The sequence below is a fragment of the Zea mays genome, chromosome 5 (assembly GCF_902167145.1).
Source record: "Zea mays cultivar B73 chromosome 5, Zm-B73-REFERENCE-NAM-5.0, whole genome shotgun sequence".
NCBI lineage: Eukaryota > Viridiplantae > Streptophyta > Magnoliopsida > Poales > Poaceae > Zea > Zea mays.
In genome coordinates, this window is record NC_050100.1 from 57364806 (window position 1) to 57388188 (window position 23383).

General features: G+C 49.1%; 1 protein-coding gene across 4 annotated transcripts; it reads right to left on the reverse strand.

The window, feature by feature from the left end:
- Positions 1-809: 809 nt before the first annotated feature.
- Positions 810-23058, reverse strand: LOC103626401 (disease resistance protein RPM1). Of its 4 annotated transcripts, none has more exons than XM_008646804.3 (5): positions 22902-23044; positions 10699-12361; positions 3657-4631; positions 3197-3297; positions 810-3078 (listed from the first exon to the last, which is right to left on the reverse strand). In XM_008646804.3, exons 2-4 carry the CDS (start codon positions 12326-12328, stop codon positions 3203-3205), a joined length of 2700 nt encoding a protein of 899 aa, XP_008645026.1. In that variant the 5' UTR covers positions 12329-12361; positions 22902-23044; the 3' UTR covers positions 810-3078; positions 3197-3202. The 4 variants fall into 4 exon arrangements, with proteins under 4 accessions (XP_008645026.1, XP_008645027.1, XP_008645028.1 ...); XM_008646805.3 differs by having other exon boundaries at positions 810-3082; XM_008646806.3 differs by having other exon boundaries at positions 810-3297; positions 3657-4436; positions 22902-23058.
- Between the last annotated feature and the right edge of the window lie 325 nt (positions 23059-23383).

Here is a 23383-nt window from a genome sequence, read left to right on the forward strand (position 1 = left end):
TAGTTTGGGAGCAAGGGGAGGAAAACCTAAGGAGGGAAATCCCTGTAGGGTTGGTTTGGTGGTCAGATAAATGGAAGGAATCGATGGGGTGGAATCCTTTGCTATTCAAAATTAAATAGTATGGAGATTTCTTCTTTATGGATCTCCTCCATTTACTTGTCCCCAAATCAGCTTGTAAGGACTAGTTTGGTAGCTTCATTTTTCTAAAGGTTCTCATTTTTTTCTTGAAAAAATAGGGTTATCAAACTAGCCCTAAATAACTAAATATCTTATTCAAATAATATCTCTTGAAATTACTAACGGGGGATTTTGGATCGGATTTGGGTTCTTAAACTAGTTCCAATGAGGTCTTCCACAGTTACACCTCGAGGGCAACATCTCTATCTTGATCAGCCATTGCATCAACGAACCATGCCTTGGTGGACATGTTGACTTTTGTCATTCACTTTGTTCTTGTCCGAAATCAAGCTTTTGCTTGTGATGCTGAGAAGTGAGATAGACACTGAGAATAGCCACAAATATTCAGCACATGAAATCGTAGCAGGAAATCGTTGAGTCAGCGAACACAACGAGGCTCGTCGGTTTCGTTCTCGATGTGAATACATTTCATTAGTGAGGGCCGGAATCCATCAGCAACACATACATTACACACACACTAGTGAAATATACGTATACGTGCATTCTACAGTTTCTATATATCATAGATTTTTCTAATAAAATAGGAAAAGATGTATGTTTTGTTGGTTAAGTGAGTGAGTATGGAGCCATTCAAACCTTTACTGGTGCACAATTTTACTTTATTTTTTTTGCATTAAACGGGAAGAGTGATGCATAACGACAGTAAAACCGTAGAACCAATGAAAAATGGTGTTTTATATAGTAGTGAGGGTCTGGTAATTCTTTTTTGGTAAACTCACAGTTTACATGCGACTAACCGTATAAAGTACAGACTGACCAAGTCTAGCGATGGTACAATGAGAAATTCTCCTACAGGCCTTGCTACAACAAAGTATTTCAGGTGACACGGAGCTCAAGCAAAACCACTGCCACTCTCCTATCTCAAATCTCTGGCAGTGGCACCCTGTTCAACCAAACGTCTACTGTTTTCCTGCTGGCCGTTTTCAGCAAACACGGAATCTTCAAGCAAGACCCATGCTTCAGCCGCCATGCAGACAGATGGCGGATGTTTCCTGAATCCAGCATTGTTGGTGGCTGCAAATTGTTTTTTTTTTCTAAAAAACGCAGGAGAGTTGTGTTTCATTCCATTAAGAAGAAAAAAACAGAGATAATACAAAACAGCCACCTCACAGGGGGCCAAATACAGACATACTGATACTCATCCATGAATAAAGCACCCAAAACTACAAATTCCTACAGACCCGGGATGTGACTAGTCAGCAAGGATAGTTTTCTTGCCCCAGTCAGCTCCCGCTTCTCTCGCTCTTGATCGCCATTCTGACAGCAAGAGCCACATTAGGTCTGTTTCTGTCGAAGACACAGCTATTCCGACGTTTCCATATTGTCCAAGCTCCTGAAATTACCAGGGAGTTTACTGCTTCCCCTGCCACTGACTCCATGTATCTGATTGCCCAGCCATCTCCACCAGCCCATAAAAGATGCATCAACAAGCTGAGAGGCCATGTTTTGGAGATTAACTTGAGATAGTAGTTTAAACCAGAAATCTCGGGCGAACACACACCCAATCAGCAAATGGCCTGCTCCTGACAAAGGGCAGCTCGTAGGGTGATCCATGCCTCTCTTTTCCAACCTGTTAGCTGTCCAAAGCCGTCGCGACCAGCCACATGAAGAACTTGGCCTTTGGAGGAGCCCGGGTTTTCCAAATTATGTGGTACGGTTCAAAAATCGTCGACCCAAGGAAAAAAACCCTCATAGACTGCCTTTGTTGAATACTTCCCATTGGCGGCGAGACGAAAGAAGTGAGTGTCATTCACTTCGCGTCTAAGCTGAACCGAGGTGACAATATCCCATAGAGCAAGGTATTCAGAAATAACCCCAACAGCAAGAGCTCCTTGTATGTCTGAAATCCAAGTCTGATTAGTGAGAGCATCCAAAACAGTCCTCTTATTAACCCTCCTTTTAGGAACATTCTGGAGTAATCTTGGGGCAATGTCCATGACCCTGTGTCCCATCAACCAACGGTCAGACCAAAAAAGAGTAGAGGCTCCATTACCAATTTCAGTTTGCATAGCCACCGAGAAGAAAACTTTAGCCTTGCTGGGAACTTGTATAGCAAGGGAGGCCCATGGCCGTCCCGGATCAGTTTTTGCTAACCAAAACCAACGCATACGAAGTGCCCAAGCAAGATCAATGAGATTGGAAATCCCTAGCCCACCAAGCTCAAGCGGCCGACAAACTTTTCCCCAAGCAACAAGACAGTGTCCCCCCCTCGCTTCTTTGCGCCATCGCCAAAGAAAGCCTCGGCGGATCTTGTCAATAGCTTTGAGAGCCCAAGGAGGTAAATCCACAGCCATTGCGAGATATATGACCATCCCTGTGAGGACAAACTGCACATGGACCTTCCATCCAGCCTTAGTCATCAAATCAGATTTCCACCCCGATAGTTGGTTGGCAATTTTATCAATAATCGTTTGTACTTGGTCCTTGGTAAGTTTCTTGATGGCAAGAAGTAGACCCAAGTATTTGCAGGGAAATTGTGAGATCTCACAAGGCAGCAAGCTTTGCAGTAAGGTCAAGTCTTGTTCCCCGCATCTAATTGGGCATACATTGCTTTTCTGGATATTAGTTCGCAACCTGGAAGCCTCCCCAAAGATATGAAGAATGTCCAGTACAGTCCTGATATCCCCGACTGTTGGTTGGATAAATATAACCACATCATCAACATAAATAGAGAATCTGTGATGGAGAGTTCTTGTAGCAAGGGGCCGAAGCAACCCTTCATTCTCAGCCTTGGTAATAAGAAAGCCCAGAACGTCCATCACCAAAATGAATAACATTGGGGAAAGTGGGTCATCTTGTCTGAGCCCACGCCGATGAGATATATGCTGCCCTGGAGATCCATTAAGCAACACCTGTGTGGAGGAAGTCCATAGCAGGCCACTAGCTAGGTTCAAAAGCCATAAACGAGGCACAACACGAACAATCAGTTCCGTCTCAAGTTCCGGCACCAAGATGAACAGCATATTGCGCGGCTGGTTCATTGAAGAAGAATTCTCACCGACTGTCAGATGCCAGATGATCCCAGGTAAGTAGGGGCATGCTTAGTTGCACCAGGGCCGAACTTGGTGGCAAGGTATGGCTCAAAGAAGAATTTATTTACTGCAATACCAACAAAACATTTTTTATTATGCTGAACAACAATATACAAGACCCTTATGGCCAATAAAAAAGAGACGTAACAAAATGCTTTAGGTCTAATTTGGTGACTAGGAAAATGAAGGAGATCTAAGGTGGAATCCCCTCCCGCATGTATCTCCTCTATTTTCCTGAGACTCTGACCACCAAATCAGCCCTTAGAGAGTAAGCAAGCAATTCTTAGACACTATATATTTTATTACCTATTGGGTTAGCTCAGCCTTTCCTAACATAAAATTTATTTTGAGAATGTCTCGTGACACGCGAATTAGTTTTTCCGTCAACTAATTGGCATAGCAAGAAAACGAAATACGAAATTTTACCTGCTTCAGAATCAGAGGATTCAAAAATATGGATGTTGCATATATGTTGAACAACGGGACTCGCGCTTCCTTGCAGACTTCCTAGAAACTCCTTTGACATATCTGTCAGATGCATCTGGTGCAGTGTCCTGATGTACTTGATGCCATAGGGCACAGCCTTTAGATTCCCTAAATCAACTAAGTACAAATTATTTAGACACATCATTGTTCCATCCTCTATCTCAATCCAATTCAGATTCTCCATTTTAGATAATTGCAGATAATTGAGCTTGGGGAACCATCCTGAACAAAAAGTTAGCTGTTCCCCACAATATGACCCGCACATGAACAGATGAACAAGGTTCGACATGTGAGATAAGGAGCTCATAGGGTCCTTCTTTAGACCGGACCAGTCTAATTGTAACCATGTTAACTTCTCAAAATAATACAACATCAAAGGAAGCACGCCTGACTCCAACTTTCCTGCAAGCTTGAAGAAAACCAGATTTGATAAGGGCTTTAGCATTTTAAAATCAAGAATCTCCTCCATGTTGCATGTTGAAATAGCCAACCTATTCAGGTTAGGCATCTTTGTCAGGGACTTCCATAATTCTGCAATGTAGCTTTGCCGCACTTCCGCTATAGCCAAACTTCTCATTAATTTCAAGTTCCCAAGTTGTGAAACCAAATCTTTGTTGGCCAAAACGATCTGTATAGCTTGCAGATTCTTTAGATGACAAATGTTAACAGGAATTTTTGTTGCGCCTAAACAATTCAATGATCTTTGTTGAAAATCATGGACTGCAAACACATGTAGATGACGCAAGTTAGTTAGCGTAGTTATTTCCAGTGGCAACTCCTCTACGTAGGTGAATCTGAGATCCAAAACTTGTAGGTTGACAAGTTTTCTGAATGATGCTGGTATTGTCTTCACTTTTGTGTATGAAAAATCAATATAGCGCAAGTTATACAATTCTGTGACCACGCCAGGCACTTCTGCAATATTTGCAAATCTTAGGCATAGGACCCTCAGTAGTCTGAAACGTGATAAAACATCATCTATCCAAGAGCATGGTACTTCAGTGTCAAACAAAATAAATGAGCGGAGCCGCGTGATGGAATAAGTCATGTGGTCAGCAGCAGTTGCAGTTTTGACTGCTGCAGGACAGCAGCAGTTGCAGCAGGACAACATGCAGCAGTCTTTTTGACTGCGCAGGACAGCAGTAGCAGCAGTCTTTTGACTGCGCAGCAGCAGCAACCTTTTGACTACTGCAGGACAGCAGCAGTTGCAGCAGGACAGCATGCAGCTGCAGTCTTTTGACTGCGCAGGACAGCAGTAGCAGCACAGCAGAGGACAGCAGTAGCAGCACAACTGTTTTGACTGCACTTTAGTATCTAAAGGACAGCACCTGTGTGCTGCAGCGTGTAGTGTTGTGTGTAGTGTAGTGTAGTGCAGCCCCTAGGGCTATAAATATGTGTCCCCAGCCCCTCTAAGGGTATGGCATTGTGTAGTGTTTGAAGAAATAAACAGAAAATTGCCCCAACTCATAGTGTCATCCTCTGATGAGAGTTAGAGTCCCTCTACTTACAATTGAGCTCCAACTGTTCCTTCCTCCCCTGCTCAGACGAGCAGCCTTTCGTCTGAGACAGCCTCTTCCACACGCAGCGACCCCTCACTAGCCCACCATGTCCCTACGCTCGGCCACTTCGAGTGCGCGGCGCCAGCAGGAGGCCGAGGTCGCCGCGGCACAAGAACGCGAGCGAGCAGCAGCAGCGGCTGCAGCGACAGCGGCGAGGGCAGCACGGTTGGCGGCGGCGGAACTGGCAGCGGCGAGAGCGGAAGTAGAAGCAGCGGAGGCGGCGGATGCTGCACGTGCGGCGGCAACAGAGCTCGAGGTTCTGCGCGGCAGTAGAGCTGGCAGCTCTGCTTCTGTCGACGACAACACCGACGACGAGCTCAGGCTGGCGAGGGAAGCAGCGCGAGAGCAGGCGGCACAGTGGGCAGCCGCGCATCCCCATGGGGGCGCGCGTGGCGGCAGCCCGGATAGGCGCCGACACGCTGACGGCGCTCCAGGCGGGGGCGCACGCGGCGGCAGCCCAGACGGGCGTAGACGCGCCGGCGGTGCTCCCGGCGGCGGCGACCGAGTCGACGGAGATCGCGGCCTCTACAGGCGGCGCGGTTCTCCCTCCCCGGATCGGTACCATGGTCGTCGCATGGCCCAAGCCATTGTCAGGGACATCGGTCCCGGCGGTGGGTGGCCTACCCTCACCAAGACCAACTACGTCGAGTGGGCCGCGGTGATGAGGGTACGACTCCAGGTTCGCCACATGTGGGAAGCAGTTCGTTACGACGACGTCGACTACCACGAGGATCGGCGGGCGCTGGATGCTCTCATTGCTGCAGTCCCGCCCGAGATGCAGTTTTCGCTTTCCCAGAAGCGGACTGCCAAGGAGGCCTGGGACGCCATCGCTGCGACCCGCATCGGCAGCGATCGTGCCCGCAAGACCACACTGCAGGCACTTCGCAAGGAGTGGGAGAACCTGGCCTTCAAGCCAGGTGAGGATGTTGATGACTTTGCTCTCCGCCTCAACACTCTGTTGCAGAAGATGGTGCAGTTCGGCGATGACACCTACGATGAGGAGAGAGCTGTTGAGAAGCTCTTCCGTTGCATCCCCGAGAAGTACAGGCAGATTGCTCGCTCGATCGAGTCTCTGCTAGACCTCTCCACAATGACGATCGAAGAGGCGATTGGTCGCCTCAAGGTGGTCGACGGCGACGAACCACAGGCTCTCTCTGGGCCTATCACTATCGGCGGGAAGCTACATCTCACTCGGGAGCAGTGGGAGGCCTGCCAGGGTGACAAGAAGCAGGGGGAGTCCTCCTCGACACGAGGCCGCAAACGCGGCAAGCCGCGCAAGGCGCGTGGAGGCGCCCAGGCCGGGGCGCGAGGACATGCTGAGGGTGGTGCACGTGGAGGTGCCCAAGGCGGCGCCGTCGGCAACAAGAAGCCGGCACGAGACGACGGCTGCCACAACTGCGGCAAGCTTGGCCACTGGGCCAGGGATTGTCGGCAGCCACGACGTGGCCAGGCCAACGTCGCACAGGCGGAGGCGGAGGAGGAGGCCCTGCTCCTGGCACATGCAAGCATCGAGCCATCTCCAGCGGCACCGGCCGCAGCGGCACTCCTCCACCTTGATGAGTCGAAAGCACGCGCTTTCCTCGGCGACGGCTCCAACAAGGACATGATCGAAGGATGGTGCCTCGACACCGGCGCCACTCATCACATGACCGGCCGACGGGAGTTCTTCACCGAGCTTGACTCTAGCGTCCGAGGCTCCGTCAAGTTTGGGGACGCCTCCGGCGTAGAGATCAAGGGCGCCGGCTCAGTCGTCTTCACCGCCGCGTCTGGTGAGCACAGGCTGCTCACCGGAGTCTACTACATCCCCGCGTTGAGGAACTCTATCATCAGCTTGGGACAGCTGGATGAGAACGGTTCGCGCGTGGAGGTCGAGCACGGAGTCATGAGGATCTGGGATCCCTCTCGTCGCCTTCTTGCCAAGGTACGCAGGAGTGCAAATCGGCTTTACATCCTCAATGTGAAGGTGGCACAACCTTGCTGCCTTGCTGCTCGTCGAGACGACGGGGCATGGCAGTGGCACGAGCGCTTCGGGCACCTTAACTTCGAAGCCCTGAAGCGGCTCAGCGCCAAGGAGATGGTACGAGGCCTGCCGTGCCTTGACCATGTGGAGCAATTCTGCGATGTCTGCGTGTTGACAAAGCAGAGACGACTCCCCTTTCCCCAGCAGTCGAGCTTCCGAGCCAAGGAGAGGCTCGAGCTCGTGCATGGGGACTTGTGTGGCCCGGTGACACCAGCCACACCAGGAGGACGACGCTACTTCTTGCTGCTCGTCGACGATCTCTCCCGCTACATGTGGGTGCTGATCCTTGGCAGCAAGGGAGAGGCTGCGAACGCCATCAGGCGTGTGCAGGTCGCTGCGGAGGCGGAGTGCGGCCGCAAGCTGCGCGTGCTGCGCACCGACAACGGCGGCGAATTCACGGCGGCTGAGTTCGCATCGTACTGCGCGGATGAGGGCGTTCAGCGTCACTACTCCGCGCCGTACAGCCCGCAGCAGAACGGCGTCGTCGAGCGGCGCAACCAGACGGTTGTGGGGATGGCTCGGGCTCTCCTCAAGCAGAGAGGAATGCCAGCTGTCTTCTGGGGAGAGGCGGTGGTGACAGCGGTTTACATCCTCAACCGCTCGCCCACCAAGGCTCTCAACGGGATGACACCGTACGAGGCTTGGCATGGGCGCAAGCCGGCGGTCTCTCACCTACGGGTCTTCGGCTGCCTCGCGTTCACCAAGGAGCTTGGTCACATCAGCAAGCTCGACGATAGGAGCACCCCGGGGGTGTTCATTGGCTACGCGGAGGGCTCGAAGGCCTACCGCATCCTTGACCCGAGAACACAGCGTGTGCGCACGGCGCGCGACGTAGTGTTCGATGAAGGGCGAGGATGGGCGTGGGACAAGGCGGTGGACGACGGCACGACTCCGACGTACGACTTCACCATCGAGTACGTCCACTTTGAGGGAGCTGGGGGAGTAGGCAACTCTTCTCCGAGCAGGTCTACCCCAGCCCCCAAGTCTCCACCGACTCCAGCGCCAAACTCTCCAGCTCCTGCTACAACGAGCTCTTCACCACCACGCACTCCAGCCACGACTCCGGCTACAACGAGCTCTTCGCCACCACGCACTCCAGCACCGACGGTACCCTCTCCGGGAACGTCCTCTCCGACACCAGCTCGTGTCGAGCACGACCCAGTGGAGCTCGTGACCCCTCTGTCCCGCGACGAGGAGCGTGTCGACGCGTGCTACGACGGCGAGCCGTTGCGGTATCGAAGGGTGGAGGGCCTTCTCATCGACCCGTCGGTGCCGGGCCCTGCGTCTCGCATTCTGGCAGGAGAGTTGCATCTTGCATGCGACGATGGTGAGCCTCGGTCTTTCGCGGAGGCCGAGAAACATGCGGCTTGGCGTGCCGCGATGCAGTCGGAGATGGACGCGGTTGAGACGAACCGCACTTGGGAGCTCGCTGATCTCCCTCATGGTCATCGCGCGATCACCCTTAAGTGGGTGTTCAAACTGAAGAGGGATGAAGCCGGCGCCATCGTCAAGCATAAGGCTCGCTTGGTGGCACGCGGTTTCTTGCAGCAGGAGGGGATCGACTTCGACGATGCCTTCGCCCCTGTAGCACGGATGGAATCCGTGCGACTCCTCCTCGCGCTGGCAGCCCTGAAGGGCTGGCATGTTCATCACATGGATGTCAAGTCGGCGTTTCTTAACGGCGACTTAAAGGAGGAGGTCTATGTACACCAGCCGCCAGGTTTTGCGATCCCTGGCAAGGAGGGCAAGGTGTTGCGCCTGCGCAAGGCTCTCTACGGCTTGCGACAGGCACCAAGGGCGTGGAATGCCAAGCTGGATTCCACGCTCAAGAGGATGGGCTTCATGCCAAGCCCGCACGAGGCGGCCATCTATCGGCGGGGCAATGGAGAAAATGCCCTGCTGGTGGGTGTCTACGTCGACGATTTGGTGATCACCGGCGCCAAGGATGCAGAGGTGGCAGCGTTCAAGGAAGAGATGAAGGCCACCTTCCAAATGAGTGACCTGGGGCATCTCTCCTTCTACCTGGGGATTGAGGTGCACCAGGGAGACTCCGGGATCACACTTCGCCAGACCGCCTATGCCAGGCGCATTGTTGAGCTGGCTGGGCTCACCGACTGCAACCCAGCTCTCACTCCGATGGAGAAGAGGCTGAAGCTGAGTCGCGACAGCACGACGGAGGAGGTGGATGCTACTCAGTACCGGCGTCTTGTGGGGAGCCTTCGCTACCTCGTCCACACACGGCCTGACTTGGCATACTCCGTCGGCTACGTTAGTCGGTTTCTGCAGCGACCGACGACGGAGCATGAGCAAGCTGTGAAGAGGATCATCCGCTATGTTGCGGGGACTCTCGACCACGGTCTCTACTACCCGAGGTGCCCTGGGGAGGCACACCTTGTCGGGTACAGCGATAGCGACCACGCCGGCGACATCGACACCAGCAAGAGCACAAGCGGGATCCTCTTCTTCCTCGGCAAGTGCCCCATCAGCTGGCAGTCGGTCAAGCAACAGGTGGTGGCCATGTCCAGCTGCGAGGCCGAGTACATAGCGGCGTCCACTGCTTCGACTCAGGCTCTCTGGCTGGCTCGACTGCTCGGTGATCTCCTCGGGAGAGACACTGGAGCGGTGGAACTCAGGGTGGACAGCCAGTCCGCTCTGGCATTGGCCAAGAACCCCGTGTTCCATGAACGGAGCAAGCACATCCGGCTGAGATATCACTTCATCCGAGACTGCTTGGCAGAAGGGAGCATCAAGGCGCGTTACATCAACACCAAGGATCAGCTTGCAGACCTGCTCACCAAGCCCCTTGGGAAGATCAAGTTTGTTGAGCTTTGCTCCAGGTCCGGGATGACCCAACTTTCCCACAAGACGACGCACAAGACTTAGGGGGAGAATGATGGAATAAGTCATGTGGTCAGCAGCAGTTGCAGTTTTGACTGCTGCAGGACAGCAGCAGTTGCAGCAGGACAACATGCAGCAGTCTTTTTGACTGCGCAGGACAGCAGTAGCAGCAGTCTTTTGACTGCGCAGCAGCAGCAACCTTTTGACTACTGCAGGACAGCAGCAGTTGCAGCAGGACAGCATGCAGCTGCAGTCTTTTGACTGCGCAGGACAGCAGTAGCAGCACAGCAGAGGACAGCAGTAGCAGCACAACTGTTTTGACTGCACTTTAGTATCTAAAGGACAGCACCTGTGTGCTGCAGCGTGTAGTGTTGTGTGTAGTGTAGTGTAGTGCAGCCCCTAGGGCTATAAATATGTGTCCCCAGCCCCTCTAAGGGTATGGCATTGTGTAGTGTTTGAAGAAATAAACAGAAAATTGCCCCAACTCATAGTGTCATCCTCTGATGAGAGTTAGAGTCCCTCTACTTACACCGCGAACTACCTATAGAATTCAAGGTTTGGGCACCTCTTTGTATGCATAAGCGGCGAACTTCAGGGGGAACTTGGGTTGTACTAGCATCGCCATATGCAATACCAAACTTCTCCTTTTTAGCAATGTTGGAGGTTAACTCTCGCACAAGATCATGCATAACAAAAGCTCTCGGCCTTCCACATGCATTACTTTCTGTGACTCGAAGAAGACAACGCTGAGTGAGCTCCACAAGGTAATAATTGGCAACCTCCTCCATTGTTGTTCCATCTTCTCTATCTTCCACTAAACCTTCTGCTATCCATAGCTTGGAAATCACTTTTCTTTTAATCTTGTAATCTTCAGGATAAAGACTGCAGTACAGAAAGCAGTTCCTCAGATAACTCGGGAGATCATTCAAGCTCATATTCAGAACATTAGATATCCAATTCAGCTCCGGATTGTTAGCTAACTGCCAGCTAAGTTGGCTGTAGAAAGATTCCCATCCCTGCTCTTCGAATTCATGGTATGATAGAACACTTCCAATGGTTACAATAGCCAGGGGCAATCCCTGACACCTAGCAACAATTTTCTCTGCACAAAACCTAAGGTTCTCAGGACATTGGTTATCCTTTGATGCACGAAATGCCTTTTTACAGAAAAGTTCCCAGGATTCAGCATATTGAAGAGTTTTAAGCTCAATTGTATACTGATCAACTGCCAAGCTAGATACGTCCTTTCTCCGAGTAGTTATCAGCACTTTGCTTCCACAATTGTTTCTGACAAATGCATAGTTTAGAAATAGCCATGCATCTTTATCCCATACATCATCCAAGACAATGAAATATTTTTTATCTTGCAAATAGCTTTGTATTACCTCAACTAGCCTCAAGCCGCTCATAGTCATAAACCCACTTGACATGCTTGCTCTCTGATCTATTAGCTGATTTATGATTTCTCTTAGTAGTTCTTCAACTTGGTAAGTCTGAGATACAGTAACCCATGCATGACAATTGAAAGTCCTTGTGATCTTTTGACTCTTGTATGCACTGCTTGCAATAGTAGTTTTTCCTGAACCTCCCATACCAAAAACGGCAATAAGAGTTCGCTCTTGTTTGTACTCAAGTAACCACTGTGTCAATCTTCCAATTTCATCAACATGCCCCACTATTTCAGAGTTATCAGTTAAGTAAGAAGAATCTGACATAAAGAGCCGATTGGGGCTCCTCAATTTCTTACTCCTGTCTATTTCACCTGACAAGATGCCATATCGATTCCTAATTTCACCTAGCCTCTGAATTCGAGCTTCTACATGACTGATCTGGCTATGAAACTTCTGCCATGCAGCGAACTTTTTTATCTGAAGGAACTTCCTCTTAAAGAAGCTGCCAGTATCCACGGCTTGAACCTCAAGGTAAGCATACTCATCAATGATGTCTTCTACCTCATGGGCAACATCTCTCACTTGGTCCAGCCAGGCATCAAATGCCTTATCACCGACTTTTGTCCCAACCTGTGCAATAAAAGCCTGAAGAATCAATAGCTCAGCCTCGATTTGCTTCATGCTATGCTCAAAATCTGTCAAAACTGGTGCTACTTCAATCAGCTTTGTGCTAATCCTCTCTAGTGTCTGTTCTCCCAAGGAATCAGCAAGTTTACTAAGAACTACAAATAGGGCATCTGCCATGTCTGAATTCACCTGAGATATATAAATATATACCTGAAAAGATTCAAGTACAGATGTCACAATATGAAATTAATAAATGGCAGATTATCCAAACTATCATATAGATTTGTTCCAAATGAAAGGAACATCAAACAGCCAAGCCTTAAGAAAACAGCCATGCAATGATCAGGTCAACGAGCAGAGATTTCAAAGAATAAGTCTATGGACAGTGCTTATGTCTTAAGACTTAAGACTAACCAGGGACCTGATTAAGAGTGCAAGGTTTCATTCCCGCGGCCTATGTGTTGATGTTTTCTAGTACCCTTCATGCCCAGTGAATAAACAACTTTCCTGATATCTACCATGTTCCTCAACAAGGATAGCAGGCAGGCCTGTAGTAATTTGAAGTAAATATACAGATTGGATTGGAGTATTGGATATACATGGCATGAATTTCCCAATTTACTAAAATTGTAAGAACGTCACAGTTGTAAATGTACTCCAAGTTGTAGCTTACATATGTGTGTGTGTAACAGGTAATTAGGGGCAGGAAAGGCGAAGAAAAACGACATGACTCGACAAAAAACTAGATACGGCGTTGTTAACGAACTCAGTGCCATTGTCAGCCTGAAAGCGAGGGAACAGAACCAAACTAAGTCTGAACATAATCAACAAAAATGACCATAGAACTCGGATTTTTGACAAGCAGAAAGGTCCAGCAAAAATGAATGAAATCACCAAGCATAAGCAAATAATATTTATAACCTGAAGTGCTAAAGACTAGAGATATCCACACATTACAATAAACTAGGGCAAAAGGTTCTCAAGTAATGGAAACCGATCTCGCTAAGGAGATCTCGCTAAGGAGCCTCCTAGCACAGCCCCTGCCTGTCTCCGCTGGTCTGTCCTGTTCACACGCCCCAGCCAGCCTCCCCTGCTAGCGGGGTCGCCCCAGGTGTCCTCTAGCCACTCCTGAGCAATGCCCATGCAGAGTTTGGCCTCCTCGAATCCCATCTTCGATCAGATAACTCGGTTACGAACAAGGGCGGACTGGGCGGTACATCCTATCAACTATCACAACATGCTGGGCTGCTGGCTGATCCCAACTAGCGTGATGACATGGTAGTGGTAGACGAGTACCAGGCGCTCATCAACAACAGCACCTCGTACCTTGGCCTCCCAGTGCCAACATCGTGACAGGCAAGTGGATATTCAAGCCCGAGTTCCACTCTGATGGGTATCAACTTGTGCGTTCGGGTTAACCTGAAATTTCGGGTCAGTTTTTTCTGGTTTTTGGAATTTCTAGTATCTAGAAACAATAACCGAAATTAGGGTGTCTAGATGCCATGGTTATTAAAGCGGTAAAACGTTAAAACGTTATGAACCAACTTTTCAACGTTTAAACGTTTAAATGAACGTTGAAACGTCTTTTCAGACTTGACATAGAATTTGAAATTGACCGGCAGACAATGCCTCGCTATTTGTTGCCATTGAAATTGAAATTCACTGCCACACTTTTGCTAAATGCCCCCAAAATCTTTATATCAAATGGATCAATAGGTGCTGCAACAGGAGTTGAATCAGGGGATTGCACATCTACTTCCAACAACAAGCTTGCCAAAAACTGTGTGCTTCCTGGCTTCCTGCAACACACACAGTAGAATGGCATATTATACTGTTGCAGCCACACTGGGCAGCGGTGGCTGGAGCACTAGCTGCTTGGCGGCGGCTGGAGCACTGGGGGGCAATGGCAGCGACTGGAGAACTGTGGGGCAAGGGCAATGGCTGGTTGGCGGCGCACTGTGGGGCAATGGCGGCTGGAGCACTGGGCGGCGGCGCCTGGAGCAATGGCGGGTTGGCGGCGGCGCACTGCCCTGTAGGTGGAGGGAAGAGGGAGGACCGGAGGAGGGAGGAGGGGGACCGGCGGCGTACCTGGAGGGCGGTGGAGGACGGCCGACGGCGGCTGGCGTGTGGCGAACTAGCGGCGCGATGCTTACAGGCGGCTGCCTGGCTGGATGGTTAAAGGCCCATTAAGGCCCACGAACGCATAGAACGTCCGTAGAACGATTAAAACGTCCAAAACGCGCGTTCCGACGTTTAAACGTCGCTTAAACGTCCAAAACGGACGTTCTACACTGTTTTTTAAAAACGTACGGACGTTTTAACTCCTAATCACGTTTTAGCGCTTAAACGATGCTTAATCGTCGTTTAAATGACGCTTTAATAACCATGCTAGATGTTATATTCGAAATTACGAGTACCCATAAATTTCGGGTTCGGGTAGCCCGTTCTACCCGATCAGTAGTCAGCCAAAACAATTTATTTCTAAATTAAACATCAGTCAACCATTAGTGCCACAATGCCACATGTTACAAGACAATCAGTCAACCATATCTTACCAATGACAATAATTGTTTGATAGAAGTTTGAACAAAAATACCAATAACAATGACCAAATGACAGAGAAATAGAACACCAAGAATGCAAGAACGGCTAATTCGGGCTAAACGAGTAATTCAGGTACCAAGGTTCAAGAAAGCGCTAAGCGCTGAGCGCGCGCTAGGGTGGTGAAAAAGCTTAAGCGCGATTAATCGTGCTTAAGCGTGCTTAAGCGTTTTTGTTAAAAAGAGAAAAAAAACATGATATTGGGCCACCCTGCAGCAGCCCTTAACCCCCCCCCCCCCCTCCTCTCTTCATGGGTCTGCACCCACTAAGCCCATATGCCAGGAGGCCCAACACAAAACCCCTCTCCCGTGATGACCTAGTAGGCTAGTACTCTGCTGCCTCCTTCCACGCCCCGCGCCGCCACCCTGTGCTCTCCACCTCCCTCTCCCGAAGCCTATCCTCCCCCGTGTCGTACGCTCTTCGGCTCCCTCTCCCGAAGCCTCTCCTCCCTCGTGCGATCTTCACCGCGAAGCCGCTCCGCCTCTCTCTCTCACCAATCTGCTGCCTGCAGCCATCATCGCTCCGTCCGCTCTCTCTCTCTACCTCTCTCTTGAAGTCTCTCATCTTCTCTCTCGTCGATCCGTCGATTTGCTGCCTGCTGGATTGACGCCGGAGGTGTTCCTCATCTTCTCTCCCTCCTCTTCTCCCTTAAACATGCCGGATGAGCACGATTAAGCAGGGCCAGCGCTTAATTGCCCACTTAGTAGGTAAGCGATGCGTTGACCCTATGCTCAGCGCTTAACCGCGCCTAATCGCACGCCTAATCGCGCTTTCTTGAACCTTGTCAGGTACCACAATAACCGGAATTATGCTCGGGTTTTGATTTTTGATACCCACAGAAGCTCATCAGGTTTCGGGTATCGGGATAAACGGGGTTGGGCTCGGGGTTTTGGGCTTCAGGCTCGGGTTTTATGCCCAGACTGAGATGGGTGCCTTGCCTGCCACAAGGCTCGCTGGGTTGTTCAAGGCTTATCCTAGCAACATGACATCGACTACAATGAGACCTTCAGTCTAGTTGCCAAGCTGGGCAGATGGCTACCACCCATACTATAGTTAGCATTGCAGCATCAGGAAAGTGGCCCATTCATCAGGTCAACGTGAAGAATGTTTTTCTTCACGGTGATCTTGCGAAGACAATCTACTACCAACAGTTGTCCAATTTCGTCAACCCATCCACACCTGACTCGGTTTGACTCTTGTAGAAATCACTATACGGTCTCAAACAGGCCCCTCGCGCGTGACTAAACGATTTACCAACTACAACTTCAAGCATGGCTTCTCATCGGCGAAGTCCGACACGTCTCTCTTTATTTATAAAGATTGTGATGATGTTGTTTACATACCACTCTAGTTGACGACATTGTACTGACGGCATCCTATCCTGCTCTATTGGGAGCATCGTCGATCGTCTCAGCCCTGAGTTCGCCATGATAGACCTTGGCGCTCTCCACCACTTTCTCGGTATCTCTGTCACACGCTCCTCTGATGGCCTACTCCTGTCGTAGCAACAGTATGTTGTCGATCTACTCTAGCGAGCCAGCATGGCTAAGTGTCACCCACATTTACTCCGGTTTACTCTCTTTCCACGTTGTCTACGACTAACAACGACCCTGTTGCTAACCCCTCAAAGTACCGGAGTCTGGTTGGCACTCTGCAGTACATCACGTTGATTCGGCCTAACCTTGCTTATGTTATTCGACAAGTTTGTCCCTTCATGCACGACCCATGAGAGCCACATCTTGCCCTCATCAAGAGCATCCTACGCCATGTGAAGGGCACCCTTGACGTCGGTCTTCACCTAAGCACTTGTGGTGTGCCATCCATCATTGCCTATGCCAAACTCCCAACGACATTCTACCTCGAGCTTCTGCATCATCCTTGGTGATAACTTGGTCTCCTAGTATTCAAAGTCGCAGACTACAGTGTCTTAGTACAGTGTAGACAAAGTACTGAGCTATTGCACATGCAGTTGCCTCAGGAGCTTCACGTCTTGATTTCTTAGGCAACAATTGTTTATTACAACTATGACAGTGCAGTCTATATGACTGTCAATTTGGTTCATCGGTGTCGCACAAAGCACATTGAGATTGACATTCACTCGTCTGTGAGAAGGTTGCTTTGGGGTAGGTTCTAGCACTATATGCCCCTATGAAGGTCCTCGGCGCTAGGGTTTCACCGATGACACGATCGTCTCCCAAGTAAGTCTCCCCTTGGCCCTAGGGTTTGCCTAAGCATGAGGTGTTCGTCCCCGACGCTGGTAAGGTGGTTGAACTCGGGAAATCAGGTATGTGGAAGGTGGTGCTGTTTCTGTTATTTCATTTTGTGTCTTCCTCTTACAATCTTTGAGATTTATAGAACCCCTAAGTGGGTTGGCCCATTAATCGGGCTATTACAACTCGATTACCCTAATCTCTCTTTAATCTCTTCTAATACCTTCTTGCCTCCTTACACCGCCTCAACTGGATCTACACACCAGTGGTAGAGTCGTGACAACCCCTTCTACATATCAGTTTGTGAACATCATGACTAAGGGACTGCTTGTACCGTTGTTTAGTGACTTTTGGTCCAATCTCTGTGTCTAGTTCTCTCGTGACTATGGATAGGTTTATTAGACATATGTGTAGTCTAGAGATATGTATGTATTTTACTTGTGCTCCAAGTTGTATCTTGATATATATATGAAAGTCACCCCTCCCTTAACATGCGTGAGGTGTTCACTAATTCTCTACAATGAGAAAACTGCAAGGAAAAATCATTGATTAATAAGAAAATGTTGTAAAAGAAGTATAAAGTACATTTTCAACCTTCAAGTTGCACATCGAATGATTTTGAACCTTGAACTATGAAACCAAGTAACAGACATCCTTCAACCGTTGAAACTGAACAAATTTATTCTCTAGGCGCTTTCATAGGTGTTTTTCTATTTTTTGAAGTTACTAAAAATATGATTGGATCTCTTAAAATTCATTTTTTTCCTCGAACATGCAAGAGAGTTGTGTATCATTATATTAAAAGGAGAAACAAACAAGGTCCAAAAAATCACCAAGGTACAAGAATCACCTTACGGCGGCCTAAACGTAACAAACAAAAACTAATCCATCTAGAAAATAAACTCGGCAGGGGAGGGAAAGACCGCCCTCCCGGTATTATATTAAGAGACCGAAACAGAGTCCCAGCTGAGAAAATCCCCGAACCCTGGCCCCCATAACTAGTGGGTCGTCACCACCCACTCTGCAACGGTCCAGCCGGAGGGTGGCACGCAGGACGCAACCCGAGAGCGGTGAGGCACGAGGGGATTTTTTTAACCAAGCCCTAAATTCGCTCCCGAGGGGGATCAAACCCGGGACCTGGAGCTGCTACTCAGAAGCCTTAACCATTACGCTAGAGGCCCTTTCGTGATCCATCTACAAAATAGAGCTCTAGACCACATCTGGGAGGGGAGCAGCAAGGGAGGACAATCCCTTGGCCCCAGCAGACTCCCACAAACGACACTCCTCCCCGACATAAATTAAGACAACAACAGTATTAGGGAAGAGGCCATCAAAGATGCACCTATTCTGTTAGACTATATTAGCCATGTTAGAGTATATTAGGCAACTCATGATTGTAATCCTGGGATGACATTCCTTATCTCTAGGATAACCTTCTCGCCCTCCAAGTCATGCACTCCTATATATTCTCCCTAGAGGCTCAATGCAATAGATCCAACACATTATACGCAATCTATCCTTCCTACATGGTATCACAAGTTTAGATTACACCCTAGCCTCCCTTCCGCTTATGTCGTCGTGTCGCCAACGGGGATATCGATCTACGCCGGGGGCAGTGCCCTCGTAGGATGCGCCGCGGATCCATCTGATCCGTTGTTGCATCGTCAAGCACAGCACCAGATCAGAACTCACTATGAAGGCCCCGTCGGCGGCCTTTGTACACCTTCCCATAGACTACCCTAACCGGATCTGGCCCATTGCACATCGTCGTGGTGGCGGTTGTGATGGGGCTATATCCTCGCCGCCAGCAACATCGCAAGCCGCTGCGGAGGCTGATGCGACCTCCTTTGCAGGTCGAACTGTGGCTGGGCAGTCCTCGGGATCGACACATCGTGGGGAGGACGGGTCGGGTTTTGCTCCGCCTCGGTTCGATGTTGTGCTCCGCTCGCGGTGGCCTTGGCGCCGCGCTACCCTTTGTCTTCTCCCCGCACTGGTGACCACCCCTCAACTAGGGTACCCCAATTATGTACCAGATCTGTTGCTATTGCATGTTTTCGTTTTCCCCGTCAGTGGTCGGGTTTGCGTCTCCATCACCCATCGCCTGTCGGCTCGCGCGTCATCGACATCGGCCTAGACAACACCAGCTCCATCTTCTCTGACTCTGCTGCATGGCGTGGCTAGCGGCGTGCCAGGGGACGCCCGCATGCTGTTTTTGCGCCTCTTGGCCGGCACGTCGATCTCTGTCGTGTTGAGTTTGTGATCCAAATTCTGAAGAAGGCGGCCAAGTTGGCAAGCGAGCAAAGCGGTACGGATCGTTCCCTACTCACATTAGGGTTTCGCCTCTATAAATTCACTTGTAATCCGCAGGAGATCGTCACCTCATTGCAAATCTCCTGCGATCCGTAACCACCCGAAAAATAGTGATATTATTGCTGGCCGGCGCCCATGTTTTTCCCCTTCGCTTTGGAGGGGTTTTCCACGTTAAATTTGTGTCTTCTCTGTGTTTGATCTACTTTGTGTCGTATTGATTCATAACATGTCGGTTCATCGTCGCCACTACTGATCGAGAGGTTCTGCCATCGACATCACCATCGTCGTCTTCGCCACGCACGCCGTCAGTCTAGCCAACCGATCACGCGCGTGACCTCACCCTCCCGTGATGTCTGTCGTCTGCCGCGAGTTTCTTAACCATGCACAAGGGATGTCGCTGTGTCGCCTGTTCAGGCAAAAGTGTCGCCGTTCGTCGTGGACCCCCACCGTTGCATCTACATCGTCGTCGACTTCGTCGGTGCGTGTCTCATGCGCACGGTCTGCGAGCTGTTCAACACCTGCGAGCTGCGTCGGCACACCCGTCGACCTGCGATGCACCTGCATGCACCCTCCATCGTTGGTCTACACCACGTTCGTCATCGAATTCTTCACTGACAGGTACCGTCGTCGCGCTCCACTGGTGTCGTCGAGTCCCTTTTTCCTGTGTGTCGTGGCTCTCGCCGCCACGACTCCAGGATCCTCGTCTCCTCGATGTGTCGCCACGCCTACCTCTTCGCCTTCTTCCAGCACAACCTTGTTGCCGACGTCGTCATCTCATCCTTGACTACTTCATCTACTGAGCTCTAACAACCGTGAGCTGCGACAGCACTCCCGCCATACCACACCACAACTGTCGTGGAGGTCTTCTCTGTTGGTCCCTTTAGACATTGACACTTGGTTGGGGCCTTCTACCTAGTACGTATGGTACTGGCAACACCGACACGTGCTTTCGTCTACGACACATTTCCACGCGCGGCAAACCTGGAAACGGCTCGTCCACGGCGGGTTGACTGCATCGTCCTCGGCATCAGCTACTTCCTCTACGGCTATCTCGACATTATCGACACAAAGGGCTATCATCTGCATGGGCTACTCCAGTCGCAGCATTCACATCGATGTTCCGATTGTAGGGGGATATCTCCATTGTTCTCCAGTCTGTCTGTTCGTGTTGCTAACGCTACGAATGCGGGGGGGTGATGTTAGAGTATATTAGGCAACTCCTGATGTGGTTGGTTTAGGATTGATTGTAATCCTAGGATAACCTTTCTTATATCTAAGATAACATTCCTTATCTTCAGGATAACCTTCTTGCCCTCCAAGTCATGTACTTCTATATATTCTCCCTAGAGGCTCAATGCAATACATCCAACACATTATACGCAATCTCTCCTTCCTACATATTTTATGATTCCACAACACCCAGGCACCTAGCACAATAAGAGAATTGAGACCATATCTGAAAGGACCATGAACAGCTCACTGACTTTTTGCCACCACTACATGAATTTCTATTAGATGGTTGTGGTGCCAAAACTTGCAACCCAAATAGCCTGAGCATGAGGAACCAACATTCCCTGGAGAAGACACAAGTAACAAGTAAATGAACAATTGTCTCCCTTTCATGATCACAAAAAGAGCATCTTTCCGTGTGAGCAGGGCCCCGCTTTTCAAGTCTGACAGTTGTCCAACATTTCTTAAGGGCAGCTAGCAACAAGAAGAAACGACATTTGGGTGGAGCCCAAGTTTTCCAAATCATCTCATATGGCTCGAACTGCACGGGTTCAAGAAAGAGCCCTTAGTCGAATATTTGCCATTAGCAGCCAACCGAAAAATATGTCTGTCCTCTTTATCTAGATGAAGTTCAACCTGAGCAACCATGTCCCAAAGGAGAAGAAAGTCTGCAAGGGCTCTAACCGATAAACTCCCGCTAATGTCGTTTATCCACAGATTATCTCTGATCGCCTCCTGAACTGTCCTCTTGTTAATCATCTTCTTAAGAAAGTCTTCTGCAGCCAAGCCCAACACATTTTCAAAGCCCAACCCGACTCAATGAAGATTTTCTAATTTTATCAATGTCCTTCATAGTTGAAGAAGGCAAATCCACAACCATGGCAATGTAAATCAGCATCCCTGTCATAACAGATTGCACCAAAACACTTCTTCCTGCTTTAGTCAACAGATCATATTTCCATCCTAGAAGTTGGTTAGCTATTTTGTCCACAATGGGTTGTGCTTGCTCCCTCCTTAATTTATGTAGGGAGTGGGGCAAACCAAGATATTTGCAAGGAAAACTAGATAACTCACAAGGCCAAAACTATTGAATCACCTCAAGATTGTCCTCATGACAATTGATGGGATAGACATTGGATTTCTGGTTATTATCGTATAGCCCAGAAGACTCTCCAAAAAGGTGAAGGATGTCTAAAACCATATTGATGTCCTCCGCCACACGATGAATGAAGGGAACCACATCGTCAGCATAAAGAGAAATACGATGTTGCAGCCGCATAGAAGAGGTTGTAACAATCCTTCTTCATCTGCTTTCGAGAAAAGCTGACTAAGCACATCCATGACAAGAATAAAAAGCATCGGAGAAAGAGGGTCTCCTTGTCGTAGACCTCTTTGATGTGAAATGAGGTTCCCCGGATGGCCATTAAGCAACACACGAGTGGAGGACAAAAGCAACACACGAGTGGAGAGGGTCTCTTAAAATTCGTAATTGATTAACTTTAATCGAAAAACTATGAAACTAGTATTGTTTGTTTTCTAAAAGTATTATGTACTTGCTTATGATCTATATATAATTATTTGGAAGTAGTTTATTTCTATTCTTATTTCTTTATTACTTGCAATTGTGCCCATTATTAAAGAAATAGGATCTAAATAAGTTTACATAAGGCAACAACAAATTGACATCATTTTTTGAAAAAAAACTAGAAGTAGTTTCATATTTTTATGATTTAAAATAATATTATTGTGATTTATAGATATCAAATCAGATAGTAAAACACCTTCATAACTAATTAGAGTACCAAATTTGCCCCTGGTTGGACGGTGCCGCCAATCCACTTTTGTAGTTAAGAAGTTCAAAATCGGATTGGATTCGAACCAGGAGTTTGAAAGATGCACTTTACTCTATAAACAATAAGGGGAAGAAAGAAAGAAATTGAGCTGCCGATGGCAGCCAACGAATTTACAATATACGAGCATAGATTTAAAATATATGCACGAATTTGGAAATCCTAGAGGTGTGTAGCGGTGTAGCCAAACCCAGCTATGAAGTAAATTTTCTTGAAAACACAGCTAAAATCAGATTTTCAGGAAACTATGACTAATCCAAAGAGATCTAAAAGATTCCCCAAACAATAATGAAACGGGGGTTCGGTTCCCAAATCCCGCTATGAAGTATCCATGGCGTGGTAGCCATGGATCAGCTATGCAACGCAGGAGATAGGGTGTTGGATGAATCGCAAGTGACGGCAGCGTAACACCGTCCTGCTACGGATTGGTGACAGTAGGGATAAGAATAGGATAACAGCGAGCGCAACAAACTCTCTAGTACTGTCTCCATGTTGTGAACTTGTGATCAAATCGAAGCCTAGGGCAAGAAGCGAAGAAGGTCCGCCTACCTCCGCCGCGAGCAAGACCTCCACGAGGAATCGATGACAACTCGATGATGAGTCTGTCGCTGCTTGAGCCGCCGAGAACCAAGGGGAGACAGACAACAAGTCTGTGGCGAGTTATTTGCTTATTTGCCCTTATCAGACGTGGGCTTCGTTCTAACGGGTTTCGCTCGTATGCCCTTTTCAAACCATAATACACATCTGCTAAAATGCCCTTTCGCAGTTTGTAAAAACAAAAAAAAATTTAAACCATCGAAACTTTCAGTTTGGGCCTGCTCCCCGTACACCTGTCTCCTTGTAGGTCCAAACTGATTGGATTCCGTCAAAATAAAACAGGACCAATATCAGAACCACTCACCTCTTCATCAGGCTCCATCTAACTGAATCTCTTTTCTTACAAAACCGCCAAAAAAAGTTGAAGAAAGAACCGACAAAAGGAGAAGAAAAGAAAACAGGAACTGAGACAAACAAATGGACGAGACCAATGT

Excerpts from the sequence above, each read along its gene's own strand:
- LOC103626401 (XM_008646804.3), bottom strand. The coding sequence starts at position 12,328 with ATGGCAGATGCCCTATTTGTAGTTCTTAGTAAACTTGCTGATTCCTTG. Across the intron at positions 4,632-10,698 it reads CCGCTTATGCATACAAAGAG|AAGTGCCTGGCGTGGTCACA; the intron begins GTGCCCAAACCT and ends CAAATATTGCAG. Across the intron at positions 3,298-3,656 it reads ATCCTCTGATTCTGAAGCAG|TAAATAAATTCTTCTTTGAG; the intron begins GTAAAATTTCGT and ends TTGGTATTGCAG.